Below are 21,401 nucleotides of genomic sequence, written 5' to 3' on the forward strand. Positions count from 1 at the left end.
TGCTCGGGCAGGGTCGCCTAGGAAACGGGCCAGGGGCGCGCCGACCGAGCCTCCCTATGGCCGCGGTTGTGAGCCAGGCAGGGGCAGAGAGCTGCGAGTGCGAGCGCGCCCCCCCAGATGTTGCGCCCGGTGCGGCCGGCCCGGAAAAAGGTGCCGGAACGCGGTTCCGCCGCGTTCCGGCTGAAAAAAAGCCCTGATGATTTCTAAATTTCTGGAAATGATATGAGCCTGCACTATCTACATTACAAGGCAAAGGTTTCACTGTCAGTCGTGTCCGACTCTAGGGCATGGTGCTCATCTCCTTTTCTTGGTCAAGGGACCCAGATAATTTCCGTGGTCCTGTGGCCAGCATCACTATATGCCAAAGGTGCATAGAACGCTATCTTCCCACCAAAATGGTACCTATTAATCTGCTTGCACTTGCATGCTTTCGAAGTGCTCAATGGGCAGGAGCTGGGATGAGTAACGGGAGCTTACCCGTTGCGCAGAGCTATATTGTAATTAATTAATTATGAACCGGCAACTAGCTAGAAATAAAGAGACAGGGATAGAGTCAGGAAAGATTATTCTCACATATTTGCCTCAATTTTGGAGCCCATTGTTACATGACCTCCATCAAAGACTTTTCTGATAAAAGACCCATACTAGACCTGCTAGATGTGACCCATTTCTTTTGTATCACAGGAGGGAGCATGTTTCAACACACTAAAGAAGCACTTTCCTGGATGGATATGTAACATTTCCTCATCAGACCCCCCAAAAAAAATATCAATAATTTTCTTGTCTATCATGATCCCTAGCTAATACCTCGTTGAGATAGTCCTCAAGATCTGCTAAGATGCGGATATAGAAGTGGGGCACCCCTTCCTTGTCGACAATACTCTTAGCCTTCCCATAAGCCTTGCCCAGCAACTCAAATTCCTCCAGACATTTGGTGACATCTCGGATCTTCATAGCATTCCGTATTGTTTTGATCAAATTGGTTAGTTCCTCAAATCTGGCACGCAGGAAAAAGTGGACAAAGAACAATTAAACCAGGGGGTGATGAAAAAGACAAAATAAGGAGATATATCTAAGCAATGAATAAAGGCTATGAGCTCAGAGAAAACAATGCCACTAAGCCCAATGGAAACCAGTTACCAACAGGATAAGGGGCTTTGCAAAGATCGAAAAAATATAATTTTGGTTCAATCCTCCAAACTTTAGGTGCCTTCTTCCAGTAACAATCTATACATACCTTTTGTCTTTAGCACTGCGCACAACTCTCTTTGTATCTTCTTCATCCTCACTCAGCAGCAGAGGCCTATAAGAAAAGAGAAACAGTTGACAGATATCTGTGAATAACTGATAGAGGAAACTGGAAGTCAGAGGGGAATAACTGTAAGACAGAGAGCTCATGCCAAATTATTAGAAAAAAAATCACCAAGAGGATTGTTTTCTAACATTTTTGAATGCATCTGTACAGGGATCCTTCAAAAAATAATATTAACACCTGAATGTTTTTTTTATAGACTATTCTTAATTATGGACTTGAAATTAGCTTCTACAGTTCTGAGCCTAATGCTATTCCTGGACTAGACTAGAAATACAAATTGCAATATTATATATTTTCACTCAGCAATCTGAACCAATATGCAAAATCTGTCACAAAAATCTCACTCCGTCCATTTTACCCAATCTAATTATTTTCTAGGAAGCTTTGAACCCATCTCTCCCATCCTTACCATTCCTGTCATACTTACTGTTTCCCAAAATTGCCTCCAACAGGTTTGGCTACTAATTCGTCTCCAGAGAGTGATGATTCTGACTCACTGTCTGAGCCAGTGGTAAAGAAACGCGACATGGCGACAAATTTGGATTGTCACTCACTTACAATTTCTGACCCTGGAGGATAAATATAAAGATTGAAAAGTCCAGTGAATATAATACTTTCATATGTATGCATTTATTTTTATTGATTTGGAAAATGGAATATCAATGTTTGTACTCTTTGATCAAGAGAAACTTTGCCTCCTGAGCAGAAAGGAAATGTTAGATGTAACTGAAACCATTATATGGATGAGATTTCTGGTCCTTCAGATTAGATATGTAGCCTGTCCACTGATACAATTAATAAAAATAACTCCACAATTATAATAGGAAGCCTAATACAGATTTATTGTAATTTAATAACCCTACCATCTTTCCTCACAAAACAAAACAAAAAACAAGCAGAAAAGCCTGGTGTATCCATATACACCTGATGTGGTATTGCACATCTGGCATCGCCATTCCCAAGGAATATCCTTCATAAAATGTTGAGCAATGCCCTCCCCCAACAACACAGGCTCTTCCACCCTTGTGCTAGTTGTTGCTGGAAGGCGCTGGAAGTCAATGACTTTTATATATACGTGACTTTTTCTCTCCAGTCTGATGCCCTCCGACTGTATTGGGCTTCCTCCCACAAACCTTAGCCCCCGTGGGAATTGTCGTAGTTGAAGACCAACACATCTGGAGAACATCTGGTTGGGAAAACCTGATACGTAATAATTAATAACAACACTACCCATTACTATACATAAACTTTACCAAACTTGTGCTCAAAACTCAGCTAAATAATATTTAAAATTAACCGATCAAAGACAGGCAGACATGCTGGAAAAGAATGTACGGTGCCTATTACCTTTCACAGTTAGCTCAAATACTCTACTGTCGCTTCCCCCTCCCGCCCTCTAGCTCTTCCACCCCCCTTCCCCTTCGCCTCCACCGCCCCAGCAATCGGCATCAACACTCGCTCACCTCGGCCCGCGCCGAGAAAGAAGCCTAGGCTCCACGCAGGACCTTCAAATCGTCGCGTTCTGAGGCGTAAACGATGAAGAAATTCTCTGTCGCAGAATTGATGACTCATTCCGCTCATCAAAGACCCTCCCCCATTTCTGGCGCCTTCGGCTACTGAAGAATCACAAAGTTTTCGACCATAGAGTTGCAAACTCAAGTACAGCTGTATCAGTCTAGCGCCCCCTTGGAAGATGATTGGAAGCGGCCGCTTTCAAAGTTTGCCGGAAGTAAAGCGTCCGAATCTATTGTATCTTTTTGCTGTCCACGCCTTGCCGCATTTTGGGGTGTGTGTGTGTTAATAATTACGATCTTTTTTTTCACATGGATTTTCTGACTGAATCGGAATCCCCCTTTCCGCTGTCTTTCATCTATATTGCGTCAGTTTTTAATTACGGTCCCCCCCAAAAATGGGTACCGTATGCTCACTGATACCCGCGCACACTAATCAGTAATTTATGACAAAAATGATATTTTATCAGTTTATTCAATTTACTCGACAAAAAAGTAAACAAACTGAACATTTCTTAAGTAGCTACAGAAAACTATACTTTGGGGGCATATTTCGCAAGTCCCATATCTATATAACTGCCTTCCATTGGAAACAGCAAAAATTCAGTAAACTGTTGTACATCCCCAGTGAACTTGCTTTGCTACATGAGAAGTGGGGAGCAGGGTAAGAGCAAATAATTACATACATTTAAATTAAAATAATTATGATTAGTACAATTTATTCCACTGTATTTAACTTTCCCTTCCATTACATTAAAAAATATGTATAACGTGCCCATGCCCCTAAAATATGAACCAATCACAATTATTAAGCTAAAACAAAAGACTCATTATCTTCAGTGGCATTTAAACAATCTATACTGCACATAACAAAATCAGCATATGAGGGGGTTCAGCTCCTTGCTTACTGAAACAGATTTTGAACCCAACAAATGATTAATACTCATCTGTACATTATACATTTCATAGAAACAATACATCCTTCTATGTTTGAGCAAATTAAGCCTATTAAACATATTGTTTGCAAACATATATAGGAATCTTGTGTTGCAGTTGGATTACATTTAAAGCCTGCTTTATTGGAGTTAGTGAATATTGCAATTTAATAATCAATTTATAATTTCATTTCTAATTGACAAGGTTCTCTAGAATGTCATTTTACCATTATATTGCAGCTAGCAAAGGCTGTATTAACTCACTACTGTACACATGACTTTGGTTCTGGAATTCTATTATTTTACTCATTTATTTATAAGCATTAAAAATGGTTACGGCGGGAGCTGACTCTATGCAATGTTTACTTTCCATCTTCATACTCTCAAATTAAAGACATCATTAAACATAACAATATAATTATATAGGCCAAATCAATAGCAAAATGGGGGAGGCAAGAATTCCACACTTAGTGAACTACAGTATCAGTTAATAAATGGTTCTGAATGCCAGGTACTTCTGCTCACTAAAGGTAGCCCTCAATTATGTCCACAATTAAGCCCAAAATTTCTGTTGCTAAGCAAGACAGTTGTTAAATGAATTCTGCCCCATTTTACAACTTTCCTTGCCATAGTTAAATGAGTCACTGCAGTTAAGTTAGTAACACGGTTGTGAAGTTAATCTGGCTTCCCTATTGACTTTGATTGTCAGAAGGCCACAAATGGCAATCCTATCTGGGACACATTAACCATCATGAGTCAATAACTAAACATCCAAATTTTGATCACCTGACCATGAGGAAGCTGCAACGGTCATAAGTGTGAAAATTGGTCATAAATCACTTTTTTCAATGCTTTTGTAACTTTGAATGGTCTCTAAACAAATTGATGTAATTCCAGGACTACCTACGGTAATTACATCAATCACTGCAATATTATTTCAAAATGGTCTTCAGCCCTGGGGAAATTTAATCAATCTCCATTGGCAGAATTTTTTTTTGCTGTTGTTTTTGGATGCTGGACATTTGGCCTATGCTTCCTATACAGCAGGGTCCCCAACCGCCGGGCTGCAGACCATCACTGCAGCCCACCAAGAACCGGGCCACTCAAGCAAGTAGGACACAAAACCACACCTCCCCACTCTGTGGTAAAACTGACCTCCACGGAACCAACCCCTGGCACCAAAAAGGTTGGGGGCCACTGCTATGCTGTAAAGTGGCAACTACAAATCATAGCTAGTTTTGAGTGTGGCAAAAGTATAGGGGATGCTACTACCAAAGGAAGTGCATTATCTGAAAGCTAAATACTCATTTTGGAGAGCAAATAAAGGGTGGTTAATTTTAGAGAGAAACTTCAATGTCAGTTCTAACAGGGTGTCTTGCAGAAAGGTTGGACTGTATCTCTTAGAATTCAGTCATTCACTTTAGAAAGAGTTAGCCCAATACCACCATTATTAATTACAAGAATCCAGCAAACAACTTATAATGTCTTACTAGCAGAACAGTTTACCTTTAATATTTAGCTGACATTTTCTCCCTTGTAATTTCTGCCCGTAATTCCAATTTCTATTTTTAATTTTTGTCTCGGTCATTTCAAATAATCACACAAGTCCAGACTTTTATCATACTCTGACATAGGATAATCATTCAGCAACACTAACAGTTTTTCAAGGCCTGGTTTACTAATTAACTTCAGAAAGAAGTAGATCAAATACCGTATTATCTTTTCCACCCACTGGGGTTCCATGAGCATCTAACTGCTAACATATTCACTTATGAATAAAACATAGCATCTCTTTCCCCCCACCTCTCTTGAATCCAGTTATGTAGAGAAGCATCTTCTGAATTGTTTCCATTTCACTTTGTGCGCCATTAAAAATATTACACCTTTGAGAACTTTATAAGTTGGATGATCCCATCCAACAGCAAGTGTCTTTTCTCCCTTTAACCCTGCCAAATTCTATATAATGTGAAGGAGGGGGAAAAAAAGAACAACCTCAGCTGCACTCAGTTAAAACTATCTAATTTCCTAAATCAAAATGTTCAAGAAATTAAGCCAAGAGGATAAATCCCTAGCAGCTTCTGATGCGCCTTTCTTCTTGCGCTTGGAGGTCAGCCAATACTAGTAATACACCCAAGAGTTTCCCCTCCTTACGAATGGGTATCAGCCCACTCAAGAACGAAGGTATAGTGTGCCAAGACATCTGTTGATCCTCCTGGAAAGCATACTTCAAGGAAGGTGACAGAAATAGTTGTGGACAGGGATAGCAATGGCCCCTGAGAGTGAGATGCCCAAAGTGTCGGCTATGCAAGCTACTCCCATGGCAAATTCTCGATGTTCCGGCTTGCTCTGCATGGAGGAAAAGAGAGAAAAAAAATCATATTTCTTTGCCGTGACATTGGATTTGGGTTTCTGTTCTCTCTCCAAAGTGCAATACTGTACACAGCTTACTTCTGGCTGTTTTAAATGTGGCAGATTACTGTTCTTATATGGTGCATTTGACTAGGGTTTAGTATAAGATGTGAACCAGGCCACTGCAGCTTATGAACTCTATTTTTAACCAGCCATGACTTAGCCAATCACAGATGCTAGTATTTTGTACAAGTGATTGCTGGACGAATTAGGTTCATTGAAAGTATTGAAGCAGAAGTTGGGTATCCAAATATCCAAGTCTCCAAAGAAATTAACTGTTCCTTCCAACTTGAAGATTGTCCCCTGGCTGAAATGCCCAGTTCTCCCCATTTGCAAAACAAGTGATGAAAATGCTTGTTTTATCCTATACTGGTTAAAGAGGACCACTGAGTTTGTTTGCAGAGAAACCCTGCAAATTCTTGTAATGATCCCATCTTTTATTCCAGGTGTGAGTAACCTCCTGGTAAAGGGCCACAACTTATGGTTTTTTGACCAGCTGGTGAAAAGGCCCCTACAAAACAGACTAGTTGCTTTGAAAGCTTTTAAAAGGCTATATTTAGAGCCTATGCTACAATTTTGATGTGTTTTGTACTTAAAACGGGGTGGGGTGATGTGGAAACTCTCTGGCCAGTTTTAAGGTATGATGGCCAGCAGGATGCCAAGGATTATGAAAAAAAGGGCAATGCAGTGTCATAGAATGTTTATATTAATTCTACACATTGAAGCATGAGATGATGCTCTCCTTTATCCACCCAACATATGACTGTTCTTCCATCTTTCCCATCCCACCTCTTCTTCTTGCTTCTCCCCTCAAACTCACCTCTTCACTGACACAATGGAAAGTGTTCACATAGCCAGCTCCTCCCAGCAATCCCTCATACAATATCAGCACGAAAACCACATAGATGCTGGGTAGAAACATGTAGCGCACGGCAAACAGGAGAAACACCATATTCAGGCACTTGAGGAAGAACAGAAGAAAATTAGAAAACAGTAGCAATTGTCTGGAAGCCAAATCATAGACAAGAAATAGTTTAAAGGGTGGCAGGCCACAGAGTATTCAAATAGAGCAGGGGTGTCAAACTGCCGGCCCGTGGGCTGGTTTCATCATACCGGAGCCGCGCCCACCCCATTGCCGGCGATGGCAAAAAAGCTCCAATACGTCACGTGACGTCGCAAGTTTGACATGTCTGAAATAGAGGCTCACTGGCTTCTTTTCTGCTCTTAATCAGTCCTTGTTCTCAAGTTTTTAAATTCAAGCATCTTTCGCAGATAGTAGCAGCTTAGGCCCCTGATGAATCCCTCTCAGTTGATTTTTACAACTATTTTATGATGTTAACAGAACGTCGAATTGTTTACGGTAGTCAGATTTTGTTATTTTTTTTGTTTGCCTGATGCAAACCTCCTTCAGCCTATGAAAGTAGGCAAAATATAAATAATTCTGATACATAAATACAAAGCAAGTGGGAGGAGCGGAATAAATGTAACCATCAGGAGAGGATCTGTTTCAAGTGGATGAGAAGGAATCATTCAATGCAGAAGGAGGGGAAATGTTGGTGAAGGACATTTTTTACCTGCAATATAGCCAGAAGCCATATCTTTCGGATTCGTATACAGCTGGCAGAGGAGCGGGAAATAAAAACCCCTAATTGATACAGCATCTGATACCTGCAAAAAGACAGTAGGAATTTGGCTCAAGCCACAGTATGGATGGTTAAATTGTTACTGCTATATATGAATATACTAACTGTAAATATAAAAAAATATTATCTAGACTTAGGACCACAATTGGGAGCAGAATTTCTGATGCTAGGCAAAGCGACAAATTAGTTACACCAGAGTTTACAAATGATTTTTGCCACAGTTGTTAAACAAATAACTGCAGTTGTTAAGTGAAGCATGCAGTTGTTAAGCAAAGCCAGCTTTCCCCATTGACTTTGCTCATCAGAAGCTGGCTGGGAAGGTTGCCAAGGGCGATCACATAACCCTGAGAGATGCTGCAACAATCACAAATATATGCTGGTTGCCAAGTGATCAAATTTTGATCCGGTGACCATGTAGATGCTGCAACAGTTGTGAAGGGCAAGGACTGACTTTTCTCGATGCTGTTGTCACTTCAAAAAGTTGCTCAACAAATGTTTGTCAGTCGAAGTCTAACTGTATCTTTTTTCTAGTCTACCAACCTTTCTCACTCAACTAACAATTCATTCCCCCCCCCCCATTAAGTAACATCCAGACACGTTAATCAATGTTGGATGAGGCTAATGGGGTTTAGAGTCTTAACATCTGGAAAGCGCCAAGCACCTTCCCACTTACCAGCGATATTGTTGGGGGTGATTTAAAGTTGTGTTTCGAAAGTACAACAATTCAAACTGGGAAAGAACAACACAGAGAGTAAATGTTAAAAAAAGGAAGAGCCAAAAAATGAATCAGCACCACCTCCGATAAAGGAATAACTACCCATTATGCTTACCAGTCCCTGATTGATGAAGTATTCAGCAAAATACACCACAGACAAGGGGATGAGGTATTTCAAAAGACCCTGAAAGAGACAAAGCAAATGAGTTCATTGTGTGAACAGCCAAATTGTTTTAAGAAACCATCAGGCCCTTCTTCGTACAAGTAACACCATCATCTACCTAATAAGTTGAAAACATCATATTATCTGTGAATGTTTATATATAAATAACACGCAGATAACATAAGAACGCAGATAACATAAGAATTCTTATAAATTAAAGCATTACAAAATTAAAGCCCAAAAGTACAGGAAGTCCTCAACTTACCACCACAACTGAGCCCCAAATTTCCATGGTTAAGCAAGACAATTATCAAGTAAGTTTTGCCACCTTTTATGACCTTTCTTGCCACAGTTGTTAAGTGAATCACTGCAGCTGTTAAGCTAGTAACATGGTTGTTAAGGGAATCTGGTTTCGCCATTTGTGTTTCTTGTCAGAACGTCACAAAAGATAATCACATGACCCCGGGACATTGCAAAATCATAAATACATGTTACTTGCAGGCATTTGAATTCTGATCATGTGACCACTGGGATGTTGCAATGGTCATAAGTGAGAAAATTGGGCATAAGTCACTTTTTCAGTGCCACTGTAACTTTGAATAGTCACTAAATGAATGGTTGTAAGTTGAGGATTTCCTCTATCTTAAAGTACCTAATTACATGGATTATTTGAAGTTCCAGGGAATATATACTCATGTTATACAGCCCATGGAGAAGGCTGAGATGATGATGTATTAAATTTGTATAGCACCCAACTCTGGGTTAATAGAAGCAAATGTAGTTCAGAGTCATCATCTTAGTAAAGTACATCATTCATTTTTGTTGTGAACTCAGCCTTGCGTGCACAAAGGTTACAATATGCATGATACACATGCACAGAATGTTGCAGCCTATGTTATCATAGAAGGTTGCAACTATAAATGATAATAAAGCATCACAGTTTAAATATTTTTGATGACAGAAATATGGGGAAATGTTTAAATAAAAGGTATCATTGATAAAACATGAGTTTGAAAGGCAAGAGTTGGAAGTTTTTAAGAAGAGACTGGACAGCCGTTTGTCTGAAATGGTGTAGGGTTCCTGCCTGAGCAGGGGGTTGGACTCGATGACCTCCAAGGTCCCTTCCAACTTTATTATTATTATTATTATTATTATTATTATTATTATTATTATTATTATTATTATTATTATTATTATTATTTATAGTTGATTTCCAGTAGAAGTTAATTATTTGTGTATTGTCCACCTATTTTCCCCAAAATGTGTTTTGATCCAGTCTCTATTTATTATTAAATTTATATTGGGTTTTTTTTGTTCAGGATTAAAGGGAGAATACATGGTGTTCCTCCTATTTTTCCTCACAATAACATGCCAATGAGTAAGTTGAGCTGGGAGAAAACAAGTGACCCAAATTCACTCAAGGAGTTTCCATGACAAAAAAGGAAGTAAAACTTGAGTCTCTCTTCTCTTAGTCCAGCAGGAGGTAGAATATCTGGGAAACATTTCACTTTTAGGTTCACAGGCCTCCCTCTTTTTTTAATCCCCTTTTTCAAAATTAAAATACTTCTAGGTTTTTATTACCCTACCTTATTCACTAATATTTACAAAACGGATCTAGGTAATATTCTTTCTTCTTGTCTTTTGCTGTCATGTTTTTACTCCACCCCTTTCCAGAGAAAATCTATTAAATAGCTACACAATATTCTTACGAGAAAACCTTCTAAATTCGCCACAGGTTATCAACTCTTCCCTTGGCACACTCAATTGATTCCCACTGAACCACCAAACTTGCACAGCTCAAAAAGTTCTTCCCACCTTCTCTGAGCAGGCTTCTTACCTTGACCACCTGTTCTTTTTCTTGCAAGGTGAGCTGAGGTTTTTGTGTCGCTGGAGGAGGGAGACAACAGTTGAAATTATAAGAATGGCATTGTATTTTCCTCTGAGAAGTGTTGCAGAAACACACAAAGCTGGGGGGAAGCACACAGTCAAAAAGTGCCCTGATGTTAACTGAGTGGTTGTGGAAAATGGAGATAGTCCTCAGGCTACGACTGATTGCTTAGCGACTGAAATTCTGACAGACCTGCTTGGGGGAAGCTAATGATCTGAATTTGAAGTTCTGATGTTCAAGGCTCCTCAATGATGTGACCGCATTTTGGGTGCTTGGCAACCAGGTTGCAGCATCCCACACTCATGTGACTGCATTTTACGATGGTTTTGTCAAAAACCATCATTTTCTTCCAGATTTCAGCAAAACCGCATCCATCTCATACCACTGATTTGCTTAACGACTATGTTTGCTTAACAACCAAACTGATTCACTTAACAACTGCTGCAACCCCTCCCTCCCGGAAAATTGGGTGGGTCACATTTTACAACCATCACAAGTTACAACTGTGATGGGCAGGCTCCATTAGGGTTGCCTGCCATTTGAGGACTAACTGTGTTTGGTTTGATTTGGAACATGGGAGTTTTAAGGAAAGAAATAGTTGCCCTAAGCAACGAAGATTTAGTACACCCCCCCCCCCCAAATGTTGTGCCTTAAAAAATCTACTATCCCTCTCCAAATATTGGGGGCACCGGGCAGGAGTTTCAAAAGAAGCTTCACAGTGTGGATGCATGCTGTCTGCCCGTACTTAATGGAAAAGATGACAAGATTTATGACAAAATTGTTTCTTGCCTTTGGCCTGAGCCGAGGGCATCACAGTAAAGGATGTAGCAGGAGCATTTTTCAGAGAGGAAAGATTTCAGAAGAACAAGCATTATGGATCATGCTTTCCTCTTTTGAGGTCATGGGAGGCATTCACACAAAAGTCACTTACTTTGAGGGAGTGTCAATTTGTCCCCGAGAAGAGGCTGTTGAATCACAGAAGAGGCACAGGGCGATTTTGGCTTGCAGACCCCCCAGCCACAGCGAGGGGCTTGAGGAGGGGGAGCCAGCAGGAAGCAATAGCTATGGAAGTGAAGAAACAGGGAGACAATCAAGAGCCATAACACGTTCTCGCCCTCCTTGATGTTACAGTTATTATCCCCAAAATAAGCCATAGCTTGCTTCTGGCTAGCAAGGACACGTCACTTAGGATTTCATGCGATTATTCCCTTCTCATTATGATCCTCATCAGCTAAAGCAATGAGAAGGATCCTTTTTGTGACTGATGTCACATTTAAAAAACAAATGTTTAAAAACCAAACGCTGCCCACAGCCCGCCCTCAAGAGTGAGGAACATGATAGATAGATAGATAGATAGATAGATAGATAGATAGATAGATAGATAGATAGATAGATAGATAGATAGATAGATAGATAGATAGATGATAGAATTTTTTTTTAAAGGCAACAATAGTGGAATTAAGGGATTTCTGGTTCATTCTTTCTCTGTTCCCCATTTTCTGGGATAGGCATGGGTTAGAACAGGGGTGTCAGACTAGCAACGTCACGTGACATGTCACGACTTATCGTGACTTTTTTGCCACTGCCTACCACTTTTTTGCCACTGGCCCATGGGCCGGCAGTTTGACACCCCTGGGTTAGAATCATTAACGCAGTTATTAAGCCCCTCTCCCCTTATTCTTCCTTGAAAATGGATGCCACAGTCTTGAGAGGGGTGGCTGGGGAATTCTGGGAGTTGAAGTCCACACATCTTTAAGTGGCCAAGATTGAGAAACACTGATCTAAGAACCGCAAGCCTTGCAGGATGTCCAATCCTCAACTGTGGTGTGAAGTATAAATTAGATAGACTACCTAAAGTTCTACAATCTTAGGAATAGTTAAAACACACGTAGTTGAGGGGATGGAGAAGGACTGAAAAATATTCAAATGCAAAAAAAAGAAAGAAAATAGCATCTTCACAAAGATGATCACTACAACAAAGCGATATGCTTTTCTATTTCTTCTTAAAATATCTTTTCTTTATAATAATTCAATTTTATGACAGACTCCGACCAATACACTCAACAATATAAAATTCAAATTGATCTAGGTCACACAATCCAGAATAACACTGCAATTTTTGTTTCTATTTAATTACATCTCCCTCTTCCCTAAATTGAAGCATTGGATCTAGTGAGCATCCAAATAACACTTTCCAACTTGCTGTGAGATTCTAGAAACTTAGTAGGCAAATAATAGCTAGCATAAAAATAATTTCAGTGACTAGGGCTTTTGTAAGCTATAGAATATTACAAATTGCTACAAAAAGAAGCAAGATGAGTCAGTATTTTTATCACTCTCCCCACAAGGACACGGAAACTTGCAAGATGGTTGTCAGCACTTCAAGGCAGTCCAGACCAAGAAATCTAAACCGTGAACACTAAAACTAATTTTATTATAAGATTATACTAACAGAATCTTGCAAATCTGGATGTGCCTCTTCCACTCTTGCCTTTATGTTCTAGAGAACTAGCGAGGGTTAATTCTGAGATTCTTTTTCCAATACATTTCTGCTTGGGATTTAGATTTCATTTATCAGATGTTGTCTAGATGGTGGCTCTTCCTCCTGTCTCTCAAGGTTATTCTCTCAGCCACTTACAGCTGCTGGCAACTGTGATGTGAGCACTATTTTGGCTCTGAGTCCAAAGTATAACACAGGGGTAGTCAACCTTGGCTCTTTTATGACTCGTGGACTTCAACTCCCAGAATTCCTGAGCCAGCTAAGCTAAGCTGGCTCAGGAATTCTGGGAATTGAAGTCCACAAGTCATAAAAGAGCCAAGGTTGACTACCCCTGGTATAACACATCCATATATTTCATATACAATCAATCCTGCTTCATTTTATGCTCTCCTAGCCACCATCAATCGTTCATTCGTTCGTTCATTCATTCATTGCCCACCTTTACTATTTTCATAAATACTCTTTCCTCCTCCTATTTTCCCCACAATAGCAACCATGTGAGGTGAGTTGGGCTGAGAGAGAGAGAGAGAGACTGGCCCAAAGTCACCCAGCTGGCTTTCATGCTTAAAAAGGGACTAGAACTCAACAGTTTCCTGACATCTAGTCTGGTGCCTTCATCATTAGACCAAACTGGCTCTCATTTTGTCTTCTTGACATCTATCGCCTCTTTTTTTTTCCCCATCTGCATGAGACTATCTTTGCAGGTCCCATTTTTAGACCTCACCTGCCCAGCATGATAACAGGAATAATGGTCATAAAGAGGAGAGTATCCTGCGGAGTCAGGCCTGCCTGTGTCAGCCCGAGGTAGGAAAGGGCCCCGATCAAGCCAGCCCCACCTGTTCCAGATGACCAGGCAGACACCACAGCACTTGTGGGAAGAGAAGCAAAGGAAACAACATGAGTCAGAGAGTTTTGGGTATTCAACTTCCACATAATCAATTCCAGTCTAACCGAAGTTCTTGCAAGCAAGTCAAATATGGAATTGTTTGGTGTTAGACATCATGTTAAAATATTGCATATATGTACTTTTGAACTGAATATTTTATTTGGCCAAGTATGATTAGACACACAAGGAATTTGTTTCTGGTGCAGAAGCTCTCAATGTACATGCAAAGCATGCACATATGTATTTTGTGTATGTATATACTGTATGTACAAAAGTACACATATGCATCATTTTAAAATGATGCATATATCTACTTTAAAGATGTTTATCCTTCACTGAAAGAGTTTTTAAATCAAAAGCTGCTCAACATTTCTCATGAGCATATATTGGTATTAGTACTGACAGTAGGTACTAGCCCAGTGGTGGCGAACCTACGGCATGCGTGCCAGAGGCGGCACTCAGACCCCTCTCTGTGGGCACACACGCCGTTGCCCCAGCAGAGATCACCAGAGTAGCGAGCACGTGGCGTTTGGAAGCGACGGGGCAGGAAGTGAGCGAGCAAGCGGTGTTGGGCCCCTGGGGATGCCCTGGAGATGGCGAGGGACTGGCGCCACACTCACCCAGTCTGCTGTGACCACTGCAGCCATGCCCACCCAGTGGGGCACGCCCCCCGCCCCCCCTGAGGGCACAACAATGGTGATGCAGCCCTGGCACTTTGTGATAAATAAGTGGGTTTTGGGTTGCAGTTTGGGCACTCGGTCTCTAAAAGGTTCGCCATCACTGTACTAGCCAATAAGAACTCTGTCCAACTCACATTTCTAAGCTCAGTCTAGCTAGGTTGGGTACATACAGCTTATTTTGTCCAGAACAAAATACACATCTTAAGACTGCTTTCCAAATCAGATATACTGTTTAATAAAGTATGTCTGCCTTCTTTAAATATTAACAGAACTAGCTTTAAGGAAAAGAAAATGTCACCTATTAACATGCAGAAATATATTTAATGGTCTCTGCAGCTCAGATCAACATCAAAGAACATGTGGATCCAGTATTTATTAATAAGTAACTACTAAGTTCTGGTGGTTGCAAAGTTATTTATAGATGTTTCTCCCACTTCCTTCCCATCAAATGCTTCTGGGTCCCACGTAAGCATAAATCTTTCTTCAAAGAAAAATAAAATTAAGATTGGGCATTGACCTCTGAACTCTGTTACACCCAGGCTCCCAGCCAGTTAACAAAAATTATTTTGCTTGGTTCGCTATGTGTACCCTGTCTGAATAATCATGTTTTTGGAAGGTGAAATAGTTTTGACTATATACTGTCTTTTTGTTTTTATAAGCTATCCAAATGGTACATATTTTGATGGCTCAGATACCTCTTCCTGCAATTTCTGAATACCAGAGCTGGATGCTGATAAAGTTATTGCACCGTATATATAATCATATAAGCAAAGATTCATGAGATCAAATCCCAGTAGAGGGTTTGAACCCCAAAGAATAACATCTAATATCTGAGGAGTCTCAATACAGTAAGGGCAACATTAGTCAAATGGTAATTCCAAAGGTACTTTTCAAAAAGGCAACTTGACTTTTCTTTCAACCATGACCTGGATGATCGAGAATCATTTAGTCAGATGGTACCTCCTGGTGGTCAGTATAATCAAAAATACTACACAGGATATATTATATATTTATGTGTGTGAAGAGAGTTGTGTCTATTTGCCAGGAGAATAGGGTGGGGGGCTGCATTTCTGGGACCACCAACCCTTTTTTTTTTCAGTTCTGTCAGGGAGAATATATGATTCCAAATCCAGTTTCTGCTTTCACACTCAGTTGTTTAGAAAGTTACTTAGTCTTACAATGAGGCTGGTTCCCATGACCATCACTTTGTAGAGTTAGTGCTCATGACAGTTTCTCAGATTTCCAGTTGAGTCCATAGGCCCAGAAAAGCTGGACATCTCAACTCCAAAGCCTAATTTGTTAAGCAAGCAGGAGCCACACCTAACCCTATTGTAAGGTGTCATCCGCCATCCAAATCCTACAACTGCCCTTCTCAATTTTTACCTGTTGAAAAATGATGTGAGTGCCAGGAATGTTATTTCACCAATACCAGATGATATACTGGCAAGCACGACACCTGTAGCGATGAGGAGGGAAAAGGAGACATCACACATAAGCAATCTGTCCTCTTGTTATCAAGTCTCTGAATTATGCAGAGGGCAGATCCGAACTGGGCCTGGCTTCTTCTGTCACAAACCTATCAGTTGTATACCATATGTTCATATCTGTGCAAGAACTTTGGCAGAAATATTTAAAATACACATGTATTTTACTGAATATTTGTTGTTGCTTTCCAGAAGGAATACTTCTACTTGGAATTCCAGGTTTCCCCTTCTCTATTACACTCTGTTCCATATTCACATTCCCTTTTTTAAGGAATATTCAGCATTCTTTTACCACTGAACATACTCTAGTTTGATATTTTGGCTCCTTTAAAAAAATTATATAAGCCTTATGATTTCTCCAAGCACTGTTAATAACACTTTTTGTACTTTTTACTTTGGATGCAAGCAATAACATGTTAAACCAGTTATGGTAAACCATAATTCTGGCATATCATGACCAGTAAATTAGGGTTATGGATGGATCAAAGCTACGTCAGTTGCATTTGATTCTAAATATAGTCAAAGAGACTTTGGTGCTGAAAAGAAAATGGCTGGATTGAATGACAAAGGCACTCTTTCCTCCAAAATCTGAATAATCATCCATTTTACGATTATACACATGTAAAAATGACACTCACCCAAGAGGCTTTGTGTTGAGGTGGTGGAGAAGGCCACTAGTAGAAAGCTGCCCCAAGCTGAGGTAACACAAATGCCAACACGCAAGCTGTGAAGGGAGAGAGGAAGGGAAGGAAGAAAGGAAGGAAGGAAGTGGAAGGAAGGAAAAAAGGAGGGAAGGGAGAGAGGGAGGGAAGGAAAGAAGTAGAAAGAAGGAAGGAAGGAAGGAAGGAAGGAAGGAAGGAAGGAAGGAAGGAAGGAAGGAAGGAAGGAAGGAAGGAAGGAAGGAAACAGGATCAAAACAAACTACCAAGCAATAAGCAAAGAGACAATTTCTTATGTGAATACATTTTCCTTTCTCCTTTACTAAAATTTCCTAAATCCACTGATTTCTTACCTGGATATGAACATGTGGCTTTCTTCAATAGAAAAAAAACACCTACAAGCATATGTTCTTCAAAAAGCAAATGTAATCCCTGTACAAGCAGATCACACAATAGGTCAACATTGTCTAGGGCAGTGATGGCGAATCTTTTAGAGACCGAATGCCCAAACTGCAACCCAAAACCCACTTATTTATCGCAAAGTGCCAGGGCTGCATCAGCATTGTGGTGCCCTCGGGGGGGGGCGAGTGTGTGTGGCCCACTGGGTGGGTGTGGCTGCAGTGGTCACGGCAGACTGGGTGAGCATGGCCGGAGCCAGTCCCTCGCCACCTCCGGGGCATCCCCGGGGGACCAATGCCACTTGCTCGCTCACTTCCTACCGTTGCTTCCAAACACCACGTGCTTGCTACTCTGGCGAACTCTGCTGGGGCAACGGCACGTGTGCCCACAGAGAGGGCTCTGAGTGCTGCCTATGGCACACGTTCCATAGGTTCGCCACCACTGGTCTAGGCCAGTATTTCTCAACCTCAGCAAATTTAAGATGTGTGGACTTCAGCTACCAGAATTCCTCAGTTAATTGCTAAATCTAAAAGTTGCCAAGGTTGAGAAACACTGCTGAAGACTTTGACTTCCAGGTGCGCTGGAATACCTTTATTCCTATTAGATATGGCCAGGTTGGAAAAGAGAGCCCAAGACACTGATACTTTTGAATGCAAAGCTTGGCAACATTGGACAGCTTTTCTCATACATCAAGGATATTTTTTTTTATGTAAAGAAAGTTCCCATCAGGAGTTCAGGTATAATATACCTTTGATGTAGTTGTTAAAATGCTGGCTAGGAATCAGGAGATTGTGAGTTCTAGTCTCATCTTAGGTATGAAAACCAGCTGGGTGACTTTGGGCCAGTCATTTTTTCTTAGCCCAACTCACTTCAGAGGGTTGTTCTTATGGGGAAAAAAGGAGGAAGAAGCATTATATATGTTCACTGCCTTGAGTTATTTATAAAAGTAATAAGGCAGGATTAAAAAAAAACAACTAAGAAATAATAATAAATAAAAATACCTTCTGTTCTCTTATCTACAATGATGTGTTAATTATTTTGCACCAGTGTAAACTTACCCATATGGGAACAAGTGGATGCAAAAAGGGGCACTGAATTTGATGAAGAGAGTTGGCAAAATGTCCGCCAGAAGTACCATCTATACAGGATACACAAAAAGAAAAAGTAGTTGGTATCAAAACCTCAAAATATCTCGCTCCTTCCCCTGCCTGATCTGGCCTTTACACTTACCCCAGTCGAAATGGTGTTGCAATCATACCGAGAAGTATTGATGGTGGTATTCTCTGGAGAAACACTGGGGGGAATCTGAGTGGGAAGCAAAACACAGGAAGCAAAACTCAGGTGTGGGATCAGCAACCTGCACAGGTGCTGCTGCTGCGTGTATGTGTTTTTTGGACAAAGTTCCATGAAATCAGCAAAGCTCTGATCAACACTCTGAAATTAAATCTGACAATCTCAAAATATCTCCATGTTTAAAAATCTGGACAGGTAGTCCTTGACTTATGATCAAAATTGAGTACAAAATCTATGTTGCTAAGTGAGACAGTTGTCAAGTGAATTTTGTCCCATTTTACAACCTTTCTTGCCACAGTTGTTAAGTAAATCACTGCAGTTGTTAAGTTAGTAGCATGGTTATTAAGTGAATTGGCTTCCCCATTGAACTTGCTTGTCAGAAGGTCATAAACAGTAATCACATGACACCGGGACACTTCAGCCGTCATAAATATGAGTCAGTTGCCAAGCATCTAAATATTGATCACATGACCATGGGGATGCTGCAATAGTTGTAAGTGTGAAAAACGGTCATAAGTCTCTATTTTCAGTGCTGTTGTAACTTCAAACAGTCACTAAATGAATGGTAGCAAGCCGAGGACTATCTGTATGTAAATATATACATGCACATATACACAAGAGTATCTAGATACTGTAGTACAAAAAAAAAAGATGGGGACATTCTATGGATAACATCACTGGAAGTTCTGAATTAGATCTCCCTGAAAATGTTGCACTGGTGAATTCTAAGAAGATACAGAAGATAAAAATGCCAACAGCCTCTCATCACCATCTTTCATACAGAGCAGGGGTGTCAAACTCGCAATGTCATGTGACATGTCGTGACATATCGCGACTTTTCCCCCATTGCCGGCAATGGGGTGGGTGTGGTTTCAGTGTGATGCATCTGGCCCACGGGCCGGCAGTTTGACACCCCTGATACAGAGCCTCCACTCTGAATTTGCTGGGTTTACTAAGGTAGTCCTCAACTTACAACCACAACCAGAATTCCTGTTGCTAAGCAAGGCACTTATTAAGTGAGTCCCACCTAGTCTTACAACCTTTTTGCCACAACTGTTAAGCGGATCACTGCAGTTGTTAAGTGAATCATGCAGTTGTTATGGAAATCCGGTTTCCTCCAGTTTACTTGTTGGAAGCCACCTGGGAACATCAGAAATAACAATTACAAGACCCTGGGATCAGCCCAGGGTCTTGTAATTGTTATTTCTGACGTTCCCAGGTGGCTTCCAACAAGTAAACTGGAGGAAACCGGATAAATAAACCCTCATAAATATATGTTGCTTGCCAAGTGCCTAAATTCTGATAATGTGACTGTGGGGTTACAATGAAGGAAGTGGGAGGACCAGTTGTCACTTTTTACAGTGCCATTGTAACTTTAGATGGTCACTAAACAAATGGTTGTGGATCAAGGACTTATTTACCCAGGCAATCAATGTCGAATGGCTCTCTGCTAAGACATTTCTGCCAAATTCAAGTGAAATCTATTTTCTACCTCGTAGATAATGTAATAAAATAAACCGCAGCCTTCTCATTTTCTGGCTATTGGCTCAACTGATTGGAACTAATGGGTAAAAACTCCACAGATAAGCAATTCTGCTTCATTTCACATTTGTTCACTTCCTTGTACTTACATACCATTTTTTCCTTGCTCTTATTTTCTTACCCACTCTTTCTTCCAGTAACTGACATTTTATTTTGACCTGTTCCTCATTCTGCTTTTACATACCAACACAAATATATACACAGGGTCTTTTTCCTTGCACACTCACCGGTCCCGTCCCATTATGCTCTGGCACTTTCTGATGGCTGAGAATGTCATGGGCTGCACTCAGCATCACTACATAAGCAAAGTTGTTGCAGAGGCCAAGCAGCCTGTTTGAGGAGAAGGCAGTTTAGGAGACATGGAAGTTACCACATATGCATACGTCAGTGTCTGATTTCCTAAAATGTGTTAAGCTATAAAACAGATACTTAGTTTTGGCTTAGTGGATTATACGAACCCAAATATTGTGGTTTGCTCAGTTTATTGTATAAACTTGGTTGCAATAGATCCAACCAATGGCGGCTTTTTAAAGCACTAAATGAACTATGCTTTACCATAGTGTGAACTGTATCAGTGTTATCATTTTGTTCATTTTTTATTGTAATTATAGATTTTTCATTGTAATTACAGGCCCCTCTTTCTTTCACAAAAGAGCTCAGGGTTCAAACACTGATTAGATCCAAATTAGTTTAGCTACAATTTTTTCCATCAGTCATAAATATAAGACTCTATCACCACACTCAAAATTCCCCAAAGTTCTGATGCATGCAACATAAAGTGTGCTGCAAACAAAATAGGAGAACGATCCAGTCTGATTGGAAGAGGATGCATAAAAACATCCAGTTTGTAGAAAAGATACTCAGAAAATAAACATGAGCACAAACCAGAAGTGCCTATGCTGATGTGCTACAACATGAAAAGGGAAGCCAGTTATCACACAGCAATGGAGAAGAAAGAAAGTAGTAACAACTGAAAATGTGATGTTGAACATCCTGCATCTCCTTGAACCAAAGAAGAAGCATAAAGGAATTTACCAGAAGCCTGCTTTGTTTCTGCAGGCATCCAGGGTGGCTTCGGACTCCGCAGGGAGAGCCAATTCTTCATTTTCTTCTGTTTGCGGGGAGAAAACAAGCACAGCTGTCAGGATTGAGGAGACATCTGGGGGGAAAGGAGAGAGCTGGACATGGGAACAGACTCACCCTCAGAATCACCAGAGGCCTCCTGCCATCTACCCCCAGCGTGCCCCATGGCAAGAGGTAGAGATCGGGGCACCAGAGGGATCACCTGCAATTACAAAAGGTGGGAAGGAAGAGGAGGAGCATGAATGCACAACAAATTTTGGGACTTTCAGAGATACACTGCGATGCTCCTTCTGGCT

General features: G+C 40.6%; 2 protein-coding genes across 2 annotated transcripts in view; both read right to left on the reverse strand.

Annotated features, from left to right (window-relative positions):
- The window catches only part of EIF3C (eukaryotic translation initiation factor 3 subunit C), a 20,146-nt gene extending 17,267 nt beyond the window's left edge, over window positions 1-2,879 (reverse strand). The window contains exons 1-4 of the mRNA XM_015810299.1: window positions 2,779-2,879; window positions 1,743-1,884; window positions 1,238-1,303; window positions 808-997 (exon numbers count right to left, since the gene is read on the reverse strand). Coding sequence (XP_015665785.1) covers window positions 808-997; window positions 1,238-1,303; window positions 1,743-1,843 — 357 coding nt within the window. The 5' untranslated portion in view covers window positions 1,844-1,884; window positions 2,779-2,879. The remainder of the gene's footprint in view (window positions 1-807; window positions 998-1,237; window positions 1,304-1,742; window positions 1,885-2,778) is intronic.
- A 2,448-nt stretch (window positions 2,880-5,327) lies between these two features.
- CLN3 (CLN3 lysosomal/endosomal transmembrane protein, battenin) lies at window positions 5,328-21,208 on the reverse strand. Its single transcript, XM_015810240.1, has 15 exons — window positions 21,202-21,208; window positions 21,058-21,133; window positions 20,250-20,352; window positions 18,418-18,492; window positions 18,246-18,325; window positions 16,768-16,853; window positions 16,029-16,101; window positions 13,804-13,947; window positions 11,511-11,641; window positions 10,529-10,578; window positions 8,644-8,712; window positions 8,487-8,542; window positions 7,745-7,838; window positions 6,991-7,131; window positions 5,328-6,107 (listed from the first exon to the last, which is right to left on the reverse strand). Exons 1-15 carry the CDS (start codon window positions 21,206-21,208, stop codon window positions 5,988-5,990), a joined length of 1,305 nt encoding a protein of 434 aa, XP_015665726.1. The 3' UTR covers window positions 5,328-5,987.
- Window positions 21,209-21,401: the final 193 nt, after the last annotated feature.

Source organism: Protobothrops mucrosquamatus, unplaced genomic scaffold, assembly GCF_001527695.2.
Source record: "Protobothrops mucrosquamatus isolate PMUCROS unplaced genomic scaffold, P.Mucros_1.0 scaffold8, whole genome shotgun sequence".
NCBI lineage: Eukaryota > Metazoa > Chordata > Lepidosauria > Squamata > Viperidae > Protobothrops > Protobothrops mucrosquamatus.

Coding starts and splice junctions, on each gene's coding strand:
- CLN3 (XM_015810240.1), bottom strand. Junction 8,543..8,643: donor ACTTCATCAATCAGGGACTG/GTAAGCATAATG, acceptor GTTCTTTCCCAG/TTTGAATTGTTGTACTTTCG. Junction 6,108..6,990: donor TCCATTGTGTCAGTGAAGAG/GTGAGTTTGAGG, acceptor TCCTCCATGCAG/AGCAAGCCGGAACATCGAGA.